Genomic DNA, 14,381 nt, shown 5'->3' on the forward strand with positions numbered 1-14,381 from the left:
GAGGGACTATTGCAATAGTTTCCTAATTAGTCTCCTTGCCTCTAGTCTCTCTGCACCCCAATTCATCCTCTATACAGCACCAAAAGGATTTTCCTAAAGTATAGGTCCCCTTTGCTCAAAAAATTCTAGCAGTTCTTTGTTACCTCTAGAATCAAATATAAAATATGTTGCTTGGCATTTGAAGCTCTTTACAACCCCTTCCTACCATTCCAATATTGTTACATTCCACTTCCCTCTATTAATTCTATGACATTGCCAAACCAGCCTACATGTACACATTGCACCATTTCCCTTCTCCATGCCTTTACTTTGGCTGTTCCCCTAGAATACCTTCTCTCTCAATTTCTGACTTTTAGAATTCTTGGCTTCCTTTAAGATTCCAGTCAAATCTCACACGGTATACTAAAATAAGGTCAAAATGGTTGACACATGATTGACACATAAAGGATGATACCATAAGCGAATTAAGAGAGCATGGAATCATCTGTCAGATTTATGGGCAAAGGAAGAATTTAGGACTAAAGAAGATATAAAGAGTAAAATAAAATGTAAAATAGATCATTTTTATTATATAAAATTAAAAAGCTTTTGCACAAACAAAACTAATGTAACCAAGATTACAAGGGAAGCAGAAAATTGGGAAAGAATTTTTGAAACAAATATCTCTGATAAAGGCCTCATTTCTCAAAAATACAGAGAACTGAGTCAAATTTATAAAAATACAAGTCATTCCCCAACTGATAAATGGTCAAAGGATATTCACAGGCAGTTTTCAGACAAATCAAAGCTAGCTATAATCATATGAAAAAATGTTCTAGATCACTTTTGATCAGAGAAATGCAAATTAAAACAACTCTGAGATATCATCTCACACCTATCCGAGTGGCAAATATAGCAAAAATGGAAAATATTGGATGTTGGAGAGGATGTGGGAAAACTGGGATGCTAATACATTGTTGGTGAAATTGTGAAAAGATCCAGCCATTCTGGAGAGCAATTTGGAACTATGCCCAAAGGGCTATAGAACTGTGCATACCCTTTGATCCAGCAATACCACTGCTAGGTTTATATCCCAATGACATCCCCCCAAAAAAGAAAAAGACCTGTTTGTACAAAAATATTTATGGCAGCTCTTTTTGTGGTGGCTAAGAATTAGAAATATAAGGAATGCTCATCAATTGGGGAATGGCTAAACAAAATGTGTTATATGATGGTGATGGAATATTATTGTGCTATAAGAAATGACAAGCAGGATGACTTCAGAAAGGCCTGGAAAGACATGTATGAAATGATGTATTGCGAAGTGAGCAGAACCAAGAGAACACTGTGCACAGAGACAGCAGTATTGTTTGATGAAGAACTGTGAATGACTTGACTATTCTCAACAATACAATGATCCAAGACAATCCCAAAGGACTATTGATGAAACATACTATCCCCCTCCAAAGAAAGAACGGAATTGATGGAACAGACTGAAGCATGCTATTTTTCACTTTCATTTTTTTTCTTTTAATCAAGTTTGCTTGTACAAAGTGACAAATATTTAGGTTTTACATAATCATACATGTATAACCCATATTTGATTGCTTGCCACTTCAGGAAGAGGGGAGGGGAGGGAAAGAAGGATAAAAGTTGGAACCTCAAACCATAAATAAAAATGTTTATTATAAAAAAAAATATTCCAATCAAGCACCACCTCCTTGGGGAAGCCTTTTCTGTTCCCCTCAACTTCTGGTGCCATCCCCTCTAAGGTCCTCTTCCATCTCTTCTGTATTTATCTTGCTTTTTGTTTGTCCTTTGTTCCCCAAAAGGACCATGACATCAGGGTGATATCATGACTTGCAGTGAATTGGATTTAAGTGAGGGAGGGCTGTGCAAGGTCACCACCCATCTCACTCTCTCTTCCAAAGTCACATGGGTCCTGGAGATGGCCCCAGATATTTAAGGCAATTGGGGTTAAGTAACTTGCCCATGATCACAGAGCTAGTAAGTGTCTGAGGTGAAATTTGAACTCAGGCCCTCCTGACTCCAGGGCCAGTGTCTTATCCATTGTGCCCCCTCGCTGCCCCATTTATTTGTGTTCTGATTTATATATGTTGCCCAGCACATAGAAAGCTCTTAACAAATGGTCATTGATTAATTAATTATCGGGTAATGAGTATCTTTGGTCCTATTCCAACACTTTTCTATTCCTCTCAACCCTAAGAACTGTGCAGGTCCACAAAATTATTTTTATTAATTCTCCTCTATTAGTATTTAAGCTCCTAAAGAGTAGGAATTATCTCATTCTTTGTCTTTGTACTCCTAGCACCTAGCACAGTGCCTAATACATAGCAGGCACTTAATAAATGATTTTTGATTTGTTGATGATAATAATAAGTTATACCTCATATAAATATAGCACTATCAATTTTCCAGAGTGTCCTTTTACCCTTGACCTCATTTGTTCCCACAAGGGAGCTTAGAGTTCTGTCCCAAGTATCCAACTATCCTTAGACTTTCCCAGGAGTAAATCCAGCCTCAGACGCTTACTAGCTGTGAGACTCTGGGCAAGTCACTTAACCTTTTTTGCCTCAGTTTCCTCATCTGTCAAATGAGCTGGAGAAGGATATGGCAAAGCACTCCAGTACCTTTGCCAAAAAAATCCCAAATGGGGCCACCAAAGAGTCAGAGAAGATTGAAATGACTGAACAACAGAACCAAAAGAACGAGGGAATGATCTGTCTTTGTCACTGACGTAGATTTCCTCAGCTTCTGATGATTATAGGAATCTAATGATCGGTCTGCAAAGGGCCTAAAACCAAGCATTTTTATAGCAAAATCCAAAGCATCATGATTTCAGTAAAGAAGACTGGGAATGAAGAGTTGGTACTCCCAGGTTTTAGTCTCTACTTACTTATTTACTGTGTGAGGTGGGAGAATTCTTTTTTTTTTTTTTTTAGTGAGGCAATTGGGGTTAAGTGACTTGCCGAGAATTCTTTTTTTTTTTTTAATTTTTGGGGGGAATTCTAACCCTCCAACAGAAACACATTCACTGAAGCAGTGCGCTGTCATAGAAGGACTGCTGAATTCTGTGGAATGGCGTCCTAGTTCTGGCTAACTGATCTGGGGTGAGTAATTTCCCCTGGGGGTCAGCTTTTTTCTGTAGACAGCAAAATGACAATGTTATCCTGGGTGATCTCTAAGCTTCTTCCCAGTTCCAACATTCTAGAGCTCAGTGATTGACAGGCCTGCACAGAACATTCCATCCCAAAGAGGCCTCCAAAGTTGCTCTGCTCATAGGGCTAAGGTGTAGTGACCCTTCTTATACCCACATGCAACAGGACCAGAGACAGAACTTATTTAATGAGTTTATTTTCCTTTCATTTCATGGGGAGGAGGAGGGGTAGAAGAGTGTATAAAAAGTCAGGTCTATACAAATTCCTTTATCTACAGGCACAGGGAGGCAGGAGCATCAGTGACAGCAGCTACAACTCTCGGTCTGGGGGGCTTTGCACACACAGCCCTGGGCACACTTGGCACATCCCACTGGGCAGCAGGAGCAGCAGCCTGAGAAGGAAAGACAGGAGATGAGTGGGAGGGGAACCTGGAAGGGTCCAGCCATAGGGCTGTAGCTCAGAAGAAATGGAAGGATGCTATGTTATCAAGTCTCCTAATGGAAAACTAAGAGGATTTGACATCCATAGAAAAAGAGAACCACCTTATATCCCACCCATGGACCTCCCAAGTTGATACTCAAGCATTTCTTTGTCATGGTAGTCAGGACTAGGGTAGTTCTAGCCACAGAAAGTCTCTGCACCTCCTCGCCCCTGCCCCCCCACATTCCCTCTTCCACTCACTTTTCTTGCAGGAGGTGCATCGACAGGATTTACATTTGCAGGAATCTGCACAGGTGCAAGAGCCACCTAGAGAGAGAGAAAGAAAAGGAAAGAAGGAAGGTGAGCAGAGAAATAGTCCAGAGTTCTGCATATGCTCAGAGGTAAGGGCACAAATATGGGATTCTCTTTTGTTTCATTCTCCAGTCTCCAGCCTTGATCCCCTGACCCAGGGCACCAAGAACCAGACTTGAGATCTTGCCAGGCTTTCCATAATACAGCTACAAAGAAGCTGTCCCCTCTGGCTTTCTCTAGAAAAGCATCTTCTCCCATCAGGAAGAAAACAGGTTCAGACCCTGATCATAATTATGCCCCATTATTGAGAGCCCCTTTCCTGATACCCCAAACACCACTAGCCCTGCTCTTTGGGGGGCACATTTCTAGAAAAGGTGCTAAAGTCTGCTGTTTGTGCAAAAAGACCATTCTCAAGTCTACTCCTAATCCTGGGGCTCGGACTGTTAAGTGTATTTATAGTTCAGAGATTTAGCTTTAGGAAGCTGAAGAGAAGAAAACAAAACTTTGGATTTCTTCATTTCAAAAAGAAACCAAGGCCCTTTCCATGCCCTCTGCCTCTTTCCATCTTAGTCCATAACCCTCCTCCCAAGTCAAGCGCAGCACAGAGAGGAGACCCCAATTCAGGAGATGTTTCCAGAATCCAGGAGTCCCTTACCATTCTCACAGTTACAGTTGGGGTCCATGGCTGGCAGGTAGATGTCAGGCACGAAGTTGTCACAGGAGAAGATTGAATGGGAGAAGGATGTTGTGAAGGGAAGAACTCGTCTTCTCATTTATAGTGAAAGTACCAGGAGATCGAGTGCAAAAGCCCCACCCCTTTCCTCCTCCTCCTCCTCCCCCCCCCTTCTCCCCCTTCCCCAAGGCCAGCCTCCTGCTCACAGCCCCAGTATTGTGCTGACTCACGCACATTGCTGACCTCATGAGTACATTTCCAAAGTCCAGGAGTGCTGAGTGCAAATCTCTGGGCACCAGATCCTGCCTCCCACACCACAGGGGCTGTGTGCAGAGAACAGAACCCAGGCTGCCCCCCACCTCCTCAAATCCTGAATAGCCAGTTAGCCTAACCAGTGCCCCACCCCAAGATCACATTTCCAGCTCTAACCTGAGACCCAAGTTTGCTATTAACTGTCCCTGGTGTCCTTTCTGTCAGTGGAGATAAGTCCAGACTTTTCTATTCCCATAATTCATTGAATTAGTTTTTCCCTGCTAGAGACCCGAGGCAAAACCCTGTCCTCTGATTGCTCCTCTAGGGGCCCTCAGGGTTGAAGTCTCCTCACCCATTATACATCCAGCTTTCTTTAGTAATAGGCTGAGAATTCCTGGAGTAGGTAAGGGATCCTTTTTAGAGCAAAGGTTCTAAGGTCTGTCCATGGACAGATTCCAGGGGTCCTTGAACCAGGATGGGGGAAAAAAATGACACCTTTATTTTCACAAACGTCTAATGAAATGTAGCATTTCTTTCTATCATCACTTTTTAAAAACTAGATTATTCTAAGAACAGAGACATGACACCAAAAAAATTAAGAATCTCTCCTCTTAGAAAAGACTTGAAAGATATGTTTAAAGCCAGTTTAGGGTTGTTGCCTTCCTTGGTTTGTATTTTATCTCATTTAAGTGAGTTTCTCATCCTTGGTCAGGATGTTTGGGTTACTATCGCTTTTCTGTTCTCAAATCTGGGACACGGACCAATTGTGGTCCTTAGGATCTTATTGTTGAGAGGGGGTCTTAACCTTTGCTTGTGTCACTGACTCTCTTAGAAATTTTGTGAAGCCTTTGAACCCCTTTCCAGAATAAGGTTCTTAAACGAATAAAATACAAAGGAAATCAAACACATTTATCAAAATATTTTTTTAAAAAAACAAGTACACAGACACCAAGTTAAGAACCCCTATATTTTGATCTATTCCTTCCCTGTCTCAGCAGGAATCTCCCCTGGATTCCTTGCTTCTGGGGAAACTGGCTTTACTTGTTAAGGAATGCCCCTGTCCTTAGTGCTGTGATGAATATAGAGAAAAATTACCAGAATCCCTATCCTCATGGTGCTGAGTCTAGTGGTAGAAGACGAGATGGCAACAAAATTATCTGTAAAGTAAAAGCCTTCAACTTCTAACATGCTCAGATCTATGAAATATTTACAATGCAAGACAGTTCAGTAGCTTATCATATGGTAAAGAGAGTCTTGCAAAAATCATTGGGTAATGCAAACATAGAAGAGATCCAAGCCTGGATGGGGAAAGGGAGTTCTGCTGTTAACCACATGCACTTAATGAGTGCAAGAATTTGGCACTAGAGAGTAAAACCCTGACAGGGCTGAGTTGGGGGAAGGGTGGTATGCCTTGCTTTACCCTTCACACACACACACACACACACACACACACACACACATCTCCATGAAGAAGTAATAATAATAATAATAATAATAATAATAATAATAATTGTTCAGTTGTTTCAATCATCTCTGACTCTGACTCCATTTGGAGTTTTCTTGGCAGATACTGGAGTGGCTTGCCATTTCCTTCTCCAGTTCATTTTAGAGATGAGGAAACTGAAGTAAATAGGGTTGTGATTTACCCAGGGTCACACAGCTAGTAAATGTCTGAGGCCAGATTTAAACTCAGGAAAAGGAGTCTTCCTGACTCCAGCCCTGGTGCTATATCTACTGCATTACCTAGTTGCCTCAATAATAATAATAACTAATATTTATATGATGTGTACCATACTTATTTCCCCAGCACTGTGCTAAGCACTTTACAGATATTATCTCATTTAATCCTCACCACAACCCTTGGGCGTGGGTGCTACATTTATCTCCATTTTACAGAGGAGGAAACTGAGGCAAACCAAAGTTATGTGACTTGCTCAGGGTCCCACAGTTAATAAGTATCTGAGGTCAAGTTTGAACTCAGCTTTTCCTGACTCCACGTCTAGAACTCTAACACAGTGCTATCTAGCCACCTTCAAAAATAGCAGAAAGGGGTTAGATTTTTAATCATCCTCTCTAAATATAGCTTTAGGCACTCTAAATTTGAGATCTTATAGTTAACAAATGGGCATTCTATTGGAGGAAATGAATTGTATCAATTCTGGAATTCTTGCTATGAATGAAACCAGAAAGAAATTTCAGTTAAAGGGAAAGAAGGATCATAATATACTCTTTTTGTTTGTTTGTTTGTTTTGGTTTGGTTTGGTTTTTTGTGGGGCAATGAGGGTTAAGTGACTTGCCCAGGGTCACACAGCTAGTAAGTGTCAAGTGTCTGAGTCTGAATTTGAACTCAGGTCCTCCTGAATCCAAGGCAGATGCTTTATTCACTGTGCCACCTAGCTGCCCCCTCCCCATAATATATTCTTTAGAGAGTCAAAGAAAGAAGTTATCTGAGTTAGATTTATCATAAGCTCAAAGGCAAAAAGAAGCAATTCATAGGACATTTGATAATCCTATATTGTAGTATCTATGACATGTATCTGGGGAGGGGGGGAAGGACCATAAAAATGACTGCAACATCAATTGCAGGGATGAAGAGGTAAATTCTCTGAAGACCTCCACAAAGTCCTCAAAATTAAAGCTGCATACATTCTGGTGCTTGGTAACTTCAGGGCAAATGTAGGAATAGACTAGATGAAGAGGGTGAAAAATATATCTAGGTCAACATTCATATTTAGAATTCCAAGGGAAAGTTGTAAACTTTTTTATATTTTAAATCAAAGCTCTATTGTTCTCCCCTTTCTTCCTCAGGAAAATGTCTCATGGTCATTTCTTTTTGCCCTGGAAATAATATAGATAAAGATTGGGACTTCGACTTTTCAGGCGATAAAGATAACATTAGGATACTTTGTTTATTTCTAGCTTACCTCTGCAATTTATTATAAATTCATTATTTTGCCCTACATCCTTAAACTCCTAGGAAAATTTCCTCATGTTTCTCAAACTATAATAATGTGCATTTCCAATCTTAAAGTGGTTTCTTTCATGGCACCCTAATTCTCAGAACTATAGATAACAGATTTCTTCATCCTAAAACCATTTGCATCCTAAACTGGCTGTCTCCTTTAGTAAATAATTGCCCTAGAATATCCAGGACCTGAAAAATCTGAATTTATTCTGCAATGCATCAGAGTTGGGACTTTTCTGTATATCAATCAACCAATCAATTAGCAAACATTTATTAAGCAACTATAGCCCTGAAAATTCAAAGATAAATCCTGGTCCTCTGGTCCCCCAGACCACCATCCTCCTGGTCACCCAGGCTCACAACCCAGATGTCATCCCTGACTTTTTATTCTCTTTCACTCCCCACTATCCAATCACTGGTCTCTATCTTTGTAACATCTTTCATATCTTCCCTCTTCTCTCTGCTGATATGGCCACCACCCAGATGCAGGCCCTCATTACCTCACTCTTGGACTATTGCATGGTCTGCTGGTGGGTCTGCCTGACTCAAGTTTCTCTTAACTCCCATCCATTGCCCATTCAGTTGTCAAATTAATCTTCCTAAAATACAAGTCTGACTATTCTGTCTCCCCCTCAATATTCAATCAACTCCAGTGGCACCCTGTTACCTCCAATATCCAATATAAAATCCTGTTTGCCTTGAGAAGCTCTTCATAACCTAGTCTGTTCCTGCCTGTCCAGTTTTCTTATACCTTACTTCTCCCCCTCCCCCTTCCACCCCCAGAGTTTAGCCATTCCCCACTGCCATATTTGGTGCTGCAGCCAACCTGAGGCTCCCAGGAGTTATCACCATCTCCATTGTCCTCCCTCCTACTAGCTCATCTGGGACCTCAAGCCTCTGGGCTTCTCAGGGAGCTGGTGAAGGGCCCTCTTTGGTGCTACAATTCCTATTATCCATCAGGGAATTACTACCTCACTCCCCCTCACCCAGCTGATCTGAGCAGGGAGGCCTTAGGATAAATGGAGACTCAGCTCCTGTCACAGACTTGAAGAGCATCCCCTTTCAGTTCCAGACTCCCTGAGACCTCTAGTAAAACTAAATAGAATAGCCTTCAATGAACCTCATTAGGTTATGCTGTGACTTATTGCTTCCTGGTTTTCTTTATCATAAAATCACCCATGTAGAAGACAAACTCACTAAGCATGGGGGGAAATTGAATGAGAGAATCTGATCTATTCCCCTTTGCAAGCATTTTATTCAAGAACCCCATAGTAAACATAACTCATTTTCAAAAAGGAATAGGGGTGCAGTGGATAGAGCACAGGCCCTGGATTCAGGAGTACCTGAGTTTAAATCCAACCTCAGACACTTAACACTTCCTAGCTGTGTGACCCTGGGCAAGTCACTTAACCCCAATTGCCTTACCAAAACAAAAAAAGGAATAGGGAACTAATTTAATGGAAGGTAGGGGCAGCTAGGTGGCACAGTGGATAGAGTGCAGGTCTGGAGTCAGAAAGATGCATCTTCCTGAGTTCAAATCCTGCCTCAGACACTTACTAGCTGTATGGCTCTGGGCAAGTAATTTAACCCTATTTGCCTCAGTTTCCTCATCTTTAAAATGAACTGGAGAAGAAAATGGCAAACCACTTCAGTGTCTTTGCCAAGAAAACCCTAAATGGGATTATGATAAATCAGACATAACTGAACAACAAAAGAATAACTGAAATCTGGATCTCCAAGATAATATCACCAAACCTTGAAGTATGACATGTATTTGCCTATATTTGCACCCACATACATATGGACAATCTGCCACCTTTGGGAAATGATGTCACTTTTCAATGATGGGAGCCTCAAGCTTTTATAAAAGTCCATCTTTTTCTTTAACACTGACATTCTCTATGTGGTTGTGGACTATGAATAGTCACGAACATTTATAGAACACTTTTGTATCTGTGGTATGCTTTGCATCTGAGATATCATTTAGTCTCTCCTCCCTTCAGTGATTTGAAGTGGCAAAGATGGAAAGCTGGGAGGGAGAAGTCAATTCCTCACCACTGGTCTTGAGTGCCTATTCGAGTGCCCACTGGGGTGCTGCTGTGTCCCAGCCATCAATCCACAGCCTCCCCTGCTCCTTCCTCCTCCAATAGGCCACTTAGTGTTTTAGCTCAGCGTGTGCCCCCCAAATCCAAGTGTTCATTGTTGGGATTGAAAATCTAAGAGTTGGGAACCTTGGAACTTCAACTCATCATACGTTTCTCCATGTCCCAGAGACATGCAGGTTACAACTGCAAATACTATTCTGCCCAATTTACTAATGAGAAAACTGATGCTCAATGAATTTAAGGGACTTGCTACAAGTTCATACAGGGAGTAAGGGTCAGAGGCAGGCTTTGAACTTCCGACTCAAAGGTCAGCAATCTCACTGTCACGTATCTCTTCCTCATGTTGCCTTTTTCATAGAACAGAACGATCTCAGAAGAATCAAAACTGTGGGTGGACCCAAAGGGTGGTGGAAACATCCTGGTGAATCTATGAAGGCAGGAGCACAAGCCAAAGGATTTCTGATATTTTCCAGAATGTGTGTGACCAGAAAAGAAACGGGGAGGGCAGTTCATGCAGCAAAAGGGAGGCCAGATAGGCAGCCTGTGAGCCTTGTCAACATATAGTCAGGACATTAAAAGCACCAGCCTCTGTAGTATTAAATGGAGGGTTTAGAGAAAGAAGAAGTGTACAAAATACTTCTCATTCTAAGTGGAGGGGTTACACCCTTAACCAGGGGGCAGATCCATTCTTGGTAAAATTACAGATCCAAGTCATTTCCCACATCCCTGAACACAGCACTGGTTACAGAGTAGAACCTTACAAATATTCCTGGGGTTGGAAGTAAGACAGTTCCCACAGAAGGTATGACAGGATCTTTGAGTCAAAGCCAAAAAAGTGAGAAGGTTTGTGTGCTACTAGAGACTTTTGATGATGATGATAATAATAATAATAATAAACAATGTCATTCAGTTGCTTCAGTTGTGTCTGACTCTTTGTCAGACCCCATTTACAGTTTTCTTGGCAAAGATACTAGAGTGCTTTGCCAGTTCCTTCTCCAGCTCATTTTACAAATGAAGCAACTGAGGCAAACAAGGTTAACTGACTTGCCCAGGGTCACACAGTAAGTGTCTAAGGCCAGATTTGAACTCATGAAGATGAGTGTTCCTGATTCCAGGATTGACACTCTATCTACCATGCCACCTAGCTGCCCCAATAATGATAACAATATGTGTATATATTATTATTATAACCAACATTTATTTAGCACTTTGAAGTTCACAAAGTGTTCTGCAACTATCATCTCATTTTATCCTCACAATAACCCTGAAAGTTAGGTGCTATTATTATCTCCATTTTACAGATTAGGAAATTGAAGCAAGCAGAGGTTTAATGACTTGTCCAGGACCACACAGCTGGTAAATATCTGAGGTTGGATTTGAATTCAGGTCTTTCTGATTCAGTTCCACTATACCACCCTCTCTCTCTCCTTCCCTGCTCAGTCTATCTTTAACAGTGATCCCACCATGTATGGACTGCTTAACTTAATGGTTAATATTAACCAAAGATAGAGACCACTAACTTCTCTCTCAAATGCAGGCAGAAGAAAGGTTGTTTTTCTCTAGACACTGATGATTTGAGGATGGGGATGAGTCTTTCCAAATTCACCTTACTGGAAGGATTGTCTCTGTGTCTTTCTCTCTTTCTGTTTCTTTGTTTGCCTTTATATATTTTCTCTCTTGATATTTCTCTCTTACTCTTTTCCTCTCTGTACTTGTCTTCCTATCTCTATCTCTCATTTTTCTTTCTTTTTTGTTCTGTTTCTTTATCATTCTTCCCCATTTTTCTATCCCTTTCTAGTTTCTCTCTTTGGCTCCTGCTATCTTCCTTTCCCCCATTGCAGTGGTCTGTGGTTGGAAGCACACATTCCTGCACAGTAACAGAACTGATGGAAGCTTCCCCAGAAATGTCCAAAATTATATCATTGACCTGCCAAAGTAAAAATGAAGGGAAACCCCCCAATATTCCTTAGAAGTTAAGATTTCATACCTCAAATTAGGTCATAAATGATGGAAGAAGCCAAAGAAATTAAGGGGAAAAAAGAAAACACACCAAGGGGAAAACAGGCTAAGCACACTGTGTCCTTCCTGGACCATTCCTTTTACCAGAATGTGTGTCTTTTGCAGTTGGAAAACCTGAATGAGGTCATGGAATAACATGACTGCCTCTTTGCCCAAAAGCTTGCCTTGCAGCTCATGTTTTCCACTTGAGGAAATCCAGTTCACTAAGGTCTATCTATCAGTCAACAAACATTTATTAAGGGCTTGATGTGTGCTATGCAAAGGAGATACAAAGAAAGGCAAAAAACACTGGCCTTGCCTTCAAGGAGCTCACATTCTGATGGGAGAAGCAGCAGGCAAATAACTGTGTTCATCAAGGTATCAAAGGTGTCAATGGCAGGTAATCTCAGAGGAGAAGGAATTGAGAATGGAGGGGAGGGGCATCAGGTGGAAGTTGAGTGAGTCTTGACAGAAGCCAAGGATGGCTGAAAATGATGGTAATGAGGTATAGCATTCGAGGCAGAGGGGACAGTCAGTGAAGACACAGCTGGGTGGTGCAGTGGATAGAGCACCAGCCCTGGAGTCAGGAAGAACTGAATGCAAATCTGGCCTCAGGCACTTGACACTTACTAGCTGTGTGACCTTGGGCAAGTCACTAAACCCCAATTGCCTCACCTAAAAAAAATTATCCTAGAAAAGACACAGCTGGAAGATGGACCATTCTGTGGGAAGAACCTCAAGGATGGAGGTGCGGCTGGATTATAGAATGTGTGGGGGGAAGAAAAATATAGGAAGACTAGAAAGGCATGAAGGGGCCAGGGTGTGAAAAGTTTAAAAACCAAACAAGATTTTCTCTTTTATGTTGTAGGTAGCAGAGAGCCATTGGAGTCAATCGAGCCAAGGGCTCACGAGGACAGATGTGCACTTTAGGAAGATCACTTTGGCAGCTAGAGATGTTGTCAAGGTAACATGTTTGCATGGTAACCATTTGGATCTGAAGCATTAAATCCAAGGTCATGAGCTTGGTTGACCAGGAGAAGAATGGTGCCCTCAATAGTAATGGGTAAGTTCAGAAGAGGCAAGAGTGCAGGGATAAAGACAATTAATTTAGTTTAGGACATGATGAGTTAAAGATGTCTATAGGACATCCACTTTGAGATGTCTAGTAAGCAGTTGTTGGTGCTAGACTAATGGTCAAAAGAGAGATTGGGGTTGTATAAGGAGAACTGAATATATTTGCATGTAGATGATTGTTGAAACCATAGGACCTGATGAGATCACCAAGTGAAATAATATAGAAAGAGAGAAAAGAGGGTTCAGAATAAAATCTTGGAGGATACTCAATACTTGGAGGAAGATACAGGAAGAGAAACTGAGAAAGAGCTGTCAGAGACGGAGGAGGAAAATCGGAAGAGAGATATGTAACAAAAACCTAGAGAGGAGAAAGTATGCAGGAGAAGAGGGTAATCAATAACATTAAAGGCTGCAGAGGGATCAAGAAGGATGAAGACTGAGAAAAAGTCATTAGATTTGGCATTTAGTGACTTTGGAGAGAGCAGTTTCAGTTAAATAATGAGATCAGAAGCCAGATTAAAGAAGGTTTAGAAGACAGGAAGAAGAAGCGGAGGCACTGATTATAGATGGCTCTCACAAAGAGTTTAGCTGTGGAAGGGGGGAAAGATATAGGATGATAGCCAGTAGGGATGGATAGATCAAGTGAATGTTTTTTGAGGATGGAAAGATAGGCATGTTTGGAGGCAGTAGGGAAGAAGACAGTAGAGGAGAGATTAAAAGTAAATGAAGCGGGCAGCTAGGTGGTGCAGTGGATAGAGCACCGGCCCTGGAGTCAGGAGCACCCAAGTTCAAATTCGGCCTCAGACACTTAACACTTACTAGCTGTGTGACCCTGGGCAAGTCACTTAACCCCAATTGCCTCACTAAAAAAAAAAGTAGGGGCAGCTAGGTGGTGCAGTGGATAGAGCGCCGGCCCTGGAGTCAGGAGTACCTGAGTTCAAATCCGACCTCAGACACTTAACACTTACTAGCTGTGTGATCTTAGGCAAGTCACTTGACCCCAATTGCCTCACTAAAACAAAAAAAAAAGTAAATGAGGTGGATAAAGCACTGGCCCTGGAGTCAGGAGTACCTGAGTTCAAATCCGACCTCAGACACTTAACACTTACTAGCTGTGTGATCTTAGGCAAGTCACTTGACCCCAATTGCCTCACTAAAAAAAAAAAAAAAAGTAAATGAGGTGGATAAAGCATTGGCCCTGGATTCAGGAGGACCTGAGTTCAAATCCATCCTTAGACACTTGACATTTATTAGCTGTGTGACACTGGGCAAGTTACTTAACCCTCGTCACCGCGCAAAAAAAAAAAAAAGTAAACAAGAATTGGGATAATAGAAGGGGCAATCTACTAGAGAAAAAGGGATGAAGTGGAATCACTTTTACATATAGAGGAGTTTGCCTTGGCACAGAGAAGGGCCACCCCTTC

General features: G+C 41.6%; 1 protein-coding gene across 1 annotated transcript; it reads right to left on the reverse strand.

Annotated features, from left to right (window-relative positions):
• Positions 1–3,338: 3,338 nt before the first annotated feature.
• Positions 3,339–4,692, reverse strand: LOC122742214 (metallothionein-1E-like). The gene is made up of 3 exons (XM_043986295.1): positions 4,546–4,692; positions 3,840–3,905; positions 3,339–3,549 (listed from the first exon to the last, which is right to left on the reverse strand). The coding sequence occupies exons 1-3, from the start codon at positions 4,661–4,663 to the stop codon at positions 3,455–3,457; spliced, it is 279 nt and encodes a 92-aa protein (XP_043842230.1). The 5' UTR covers positions 4,664–4,692; the 3' UTR covers positions 3,339–3,454.
• Between the last annotated feature and the right edge of the window lie 9,689 nt (positions 4,693–14,381).

This window comes from Dromiciops gliroides, chromosome 2 (genome assembly GCF_019393635.1).
Source record: "Dromiciops gliroides isolate mDroGli1 chromosome 2, mDroGli1.pri, whole genome shotgun sequence".
NCBI lineage: Eukaryota > Metazoa > Chordata > Mammalia > Microbiotheria > Microbiotheriidae > Dromiciops > Dromiciops gliroides.

What these genes read in the sequence shown, in the direction of transcription:
- LOC122742214 (XM_043986295.1), bottom strand. Translation starts at nt 4,663, where the DNA reads ATGAGAAGACGAGTTCTTCCCTTCACAACATCCTTCTCCCATTCAATC. An exon ending in CAACTGTAACTGTGAGAATG is followed by an intron (nt 3,906 to 4,545) that starts GTAAGGGACTCC and finishes CTCTCTCTCTAG; the next exon opens with GTGGCTCTTGCACCTGTGCA. An exon ending in ATGCACCTCCTGCAAGAAAA is followed by an intron (nt 3,550 to 3,839) that starts GTGAGTGGAAGA and finishes TTTCCTTCTCAG; the next exon opens with GCTGCTGCTCCTGCTGCCCA.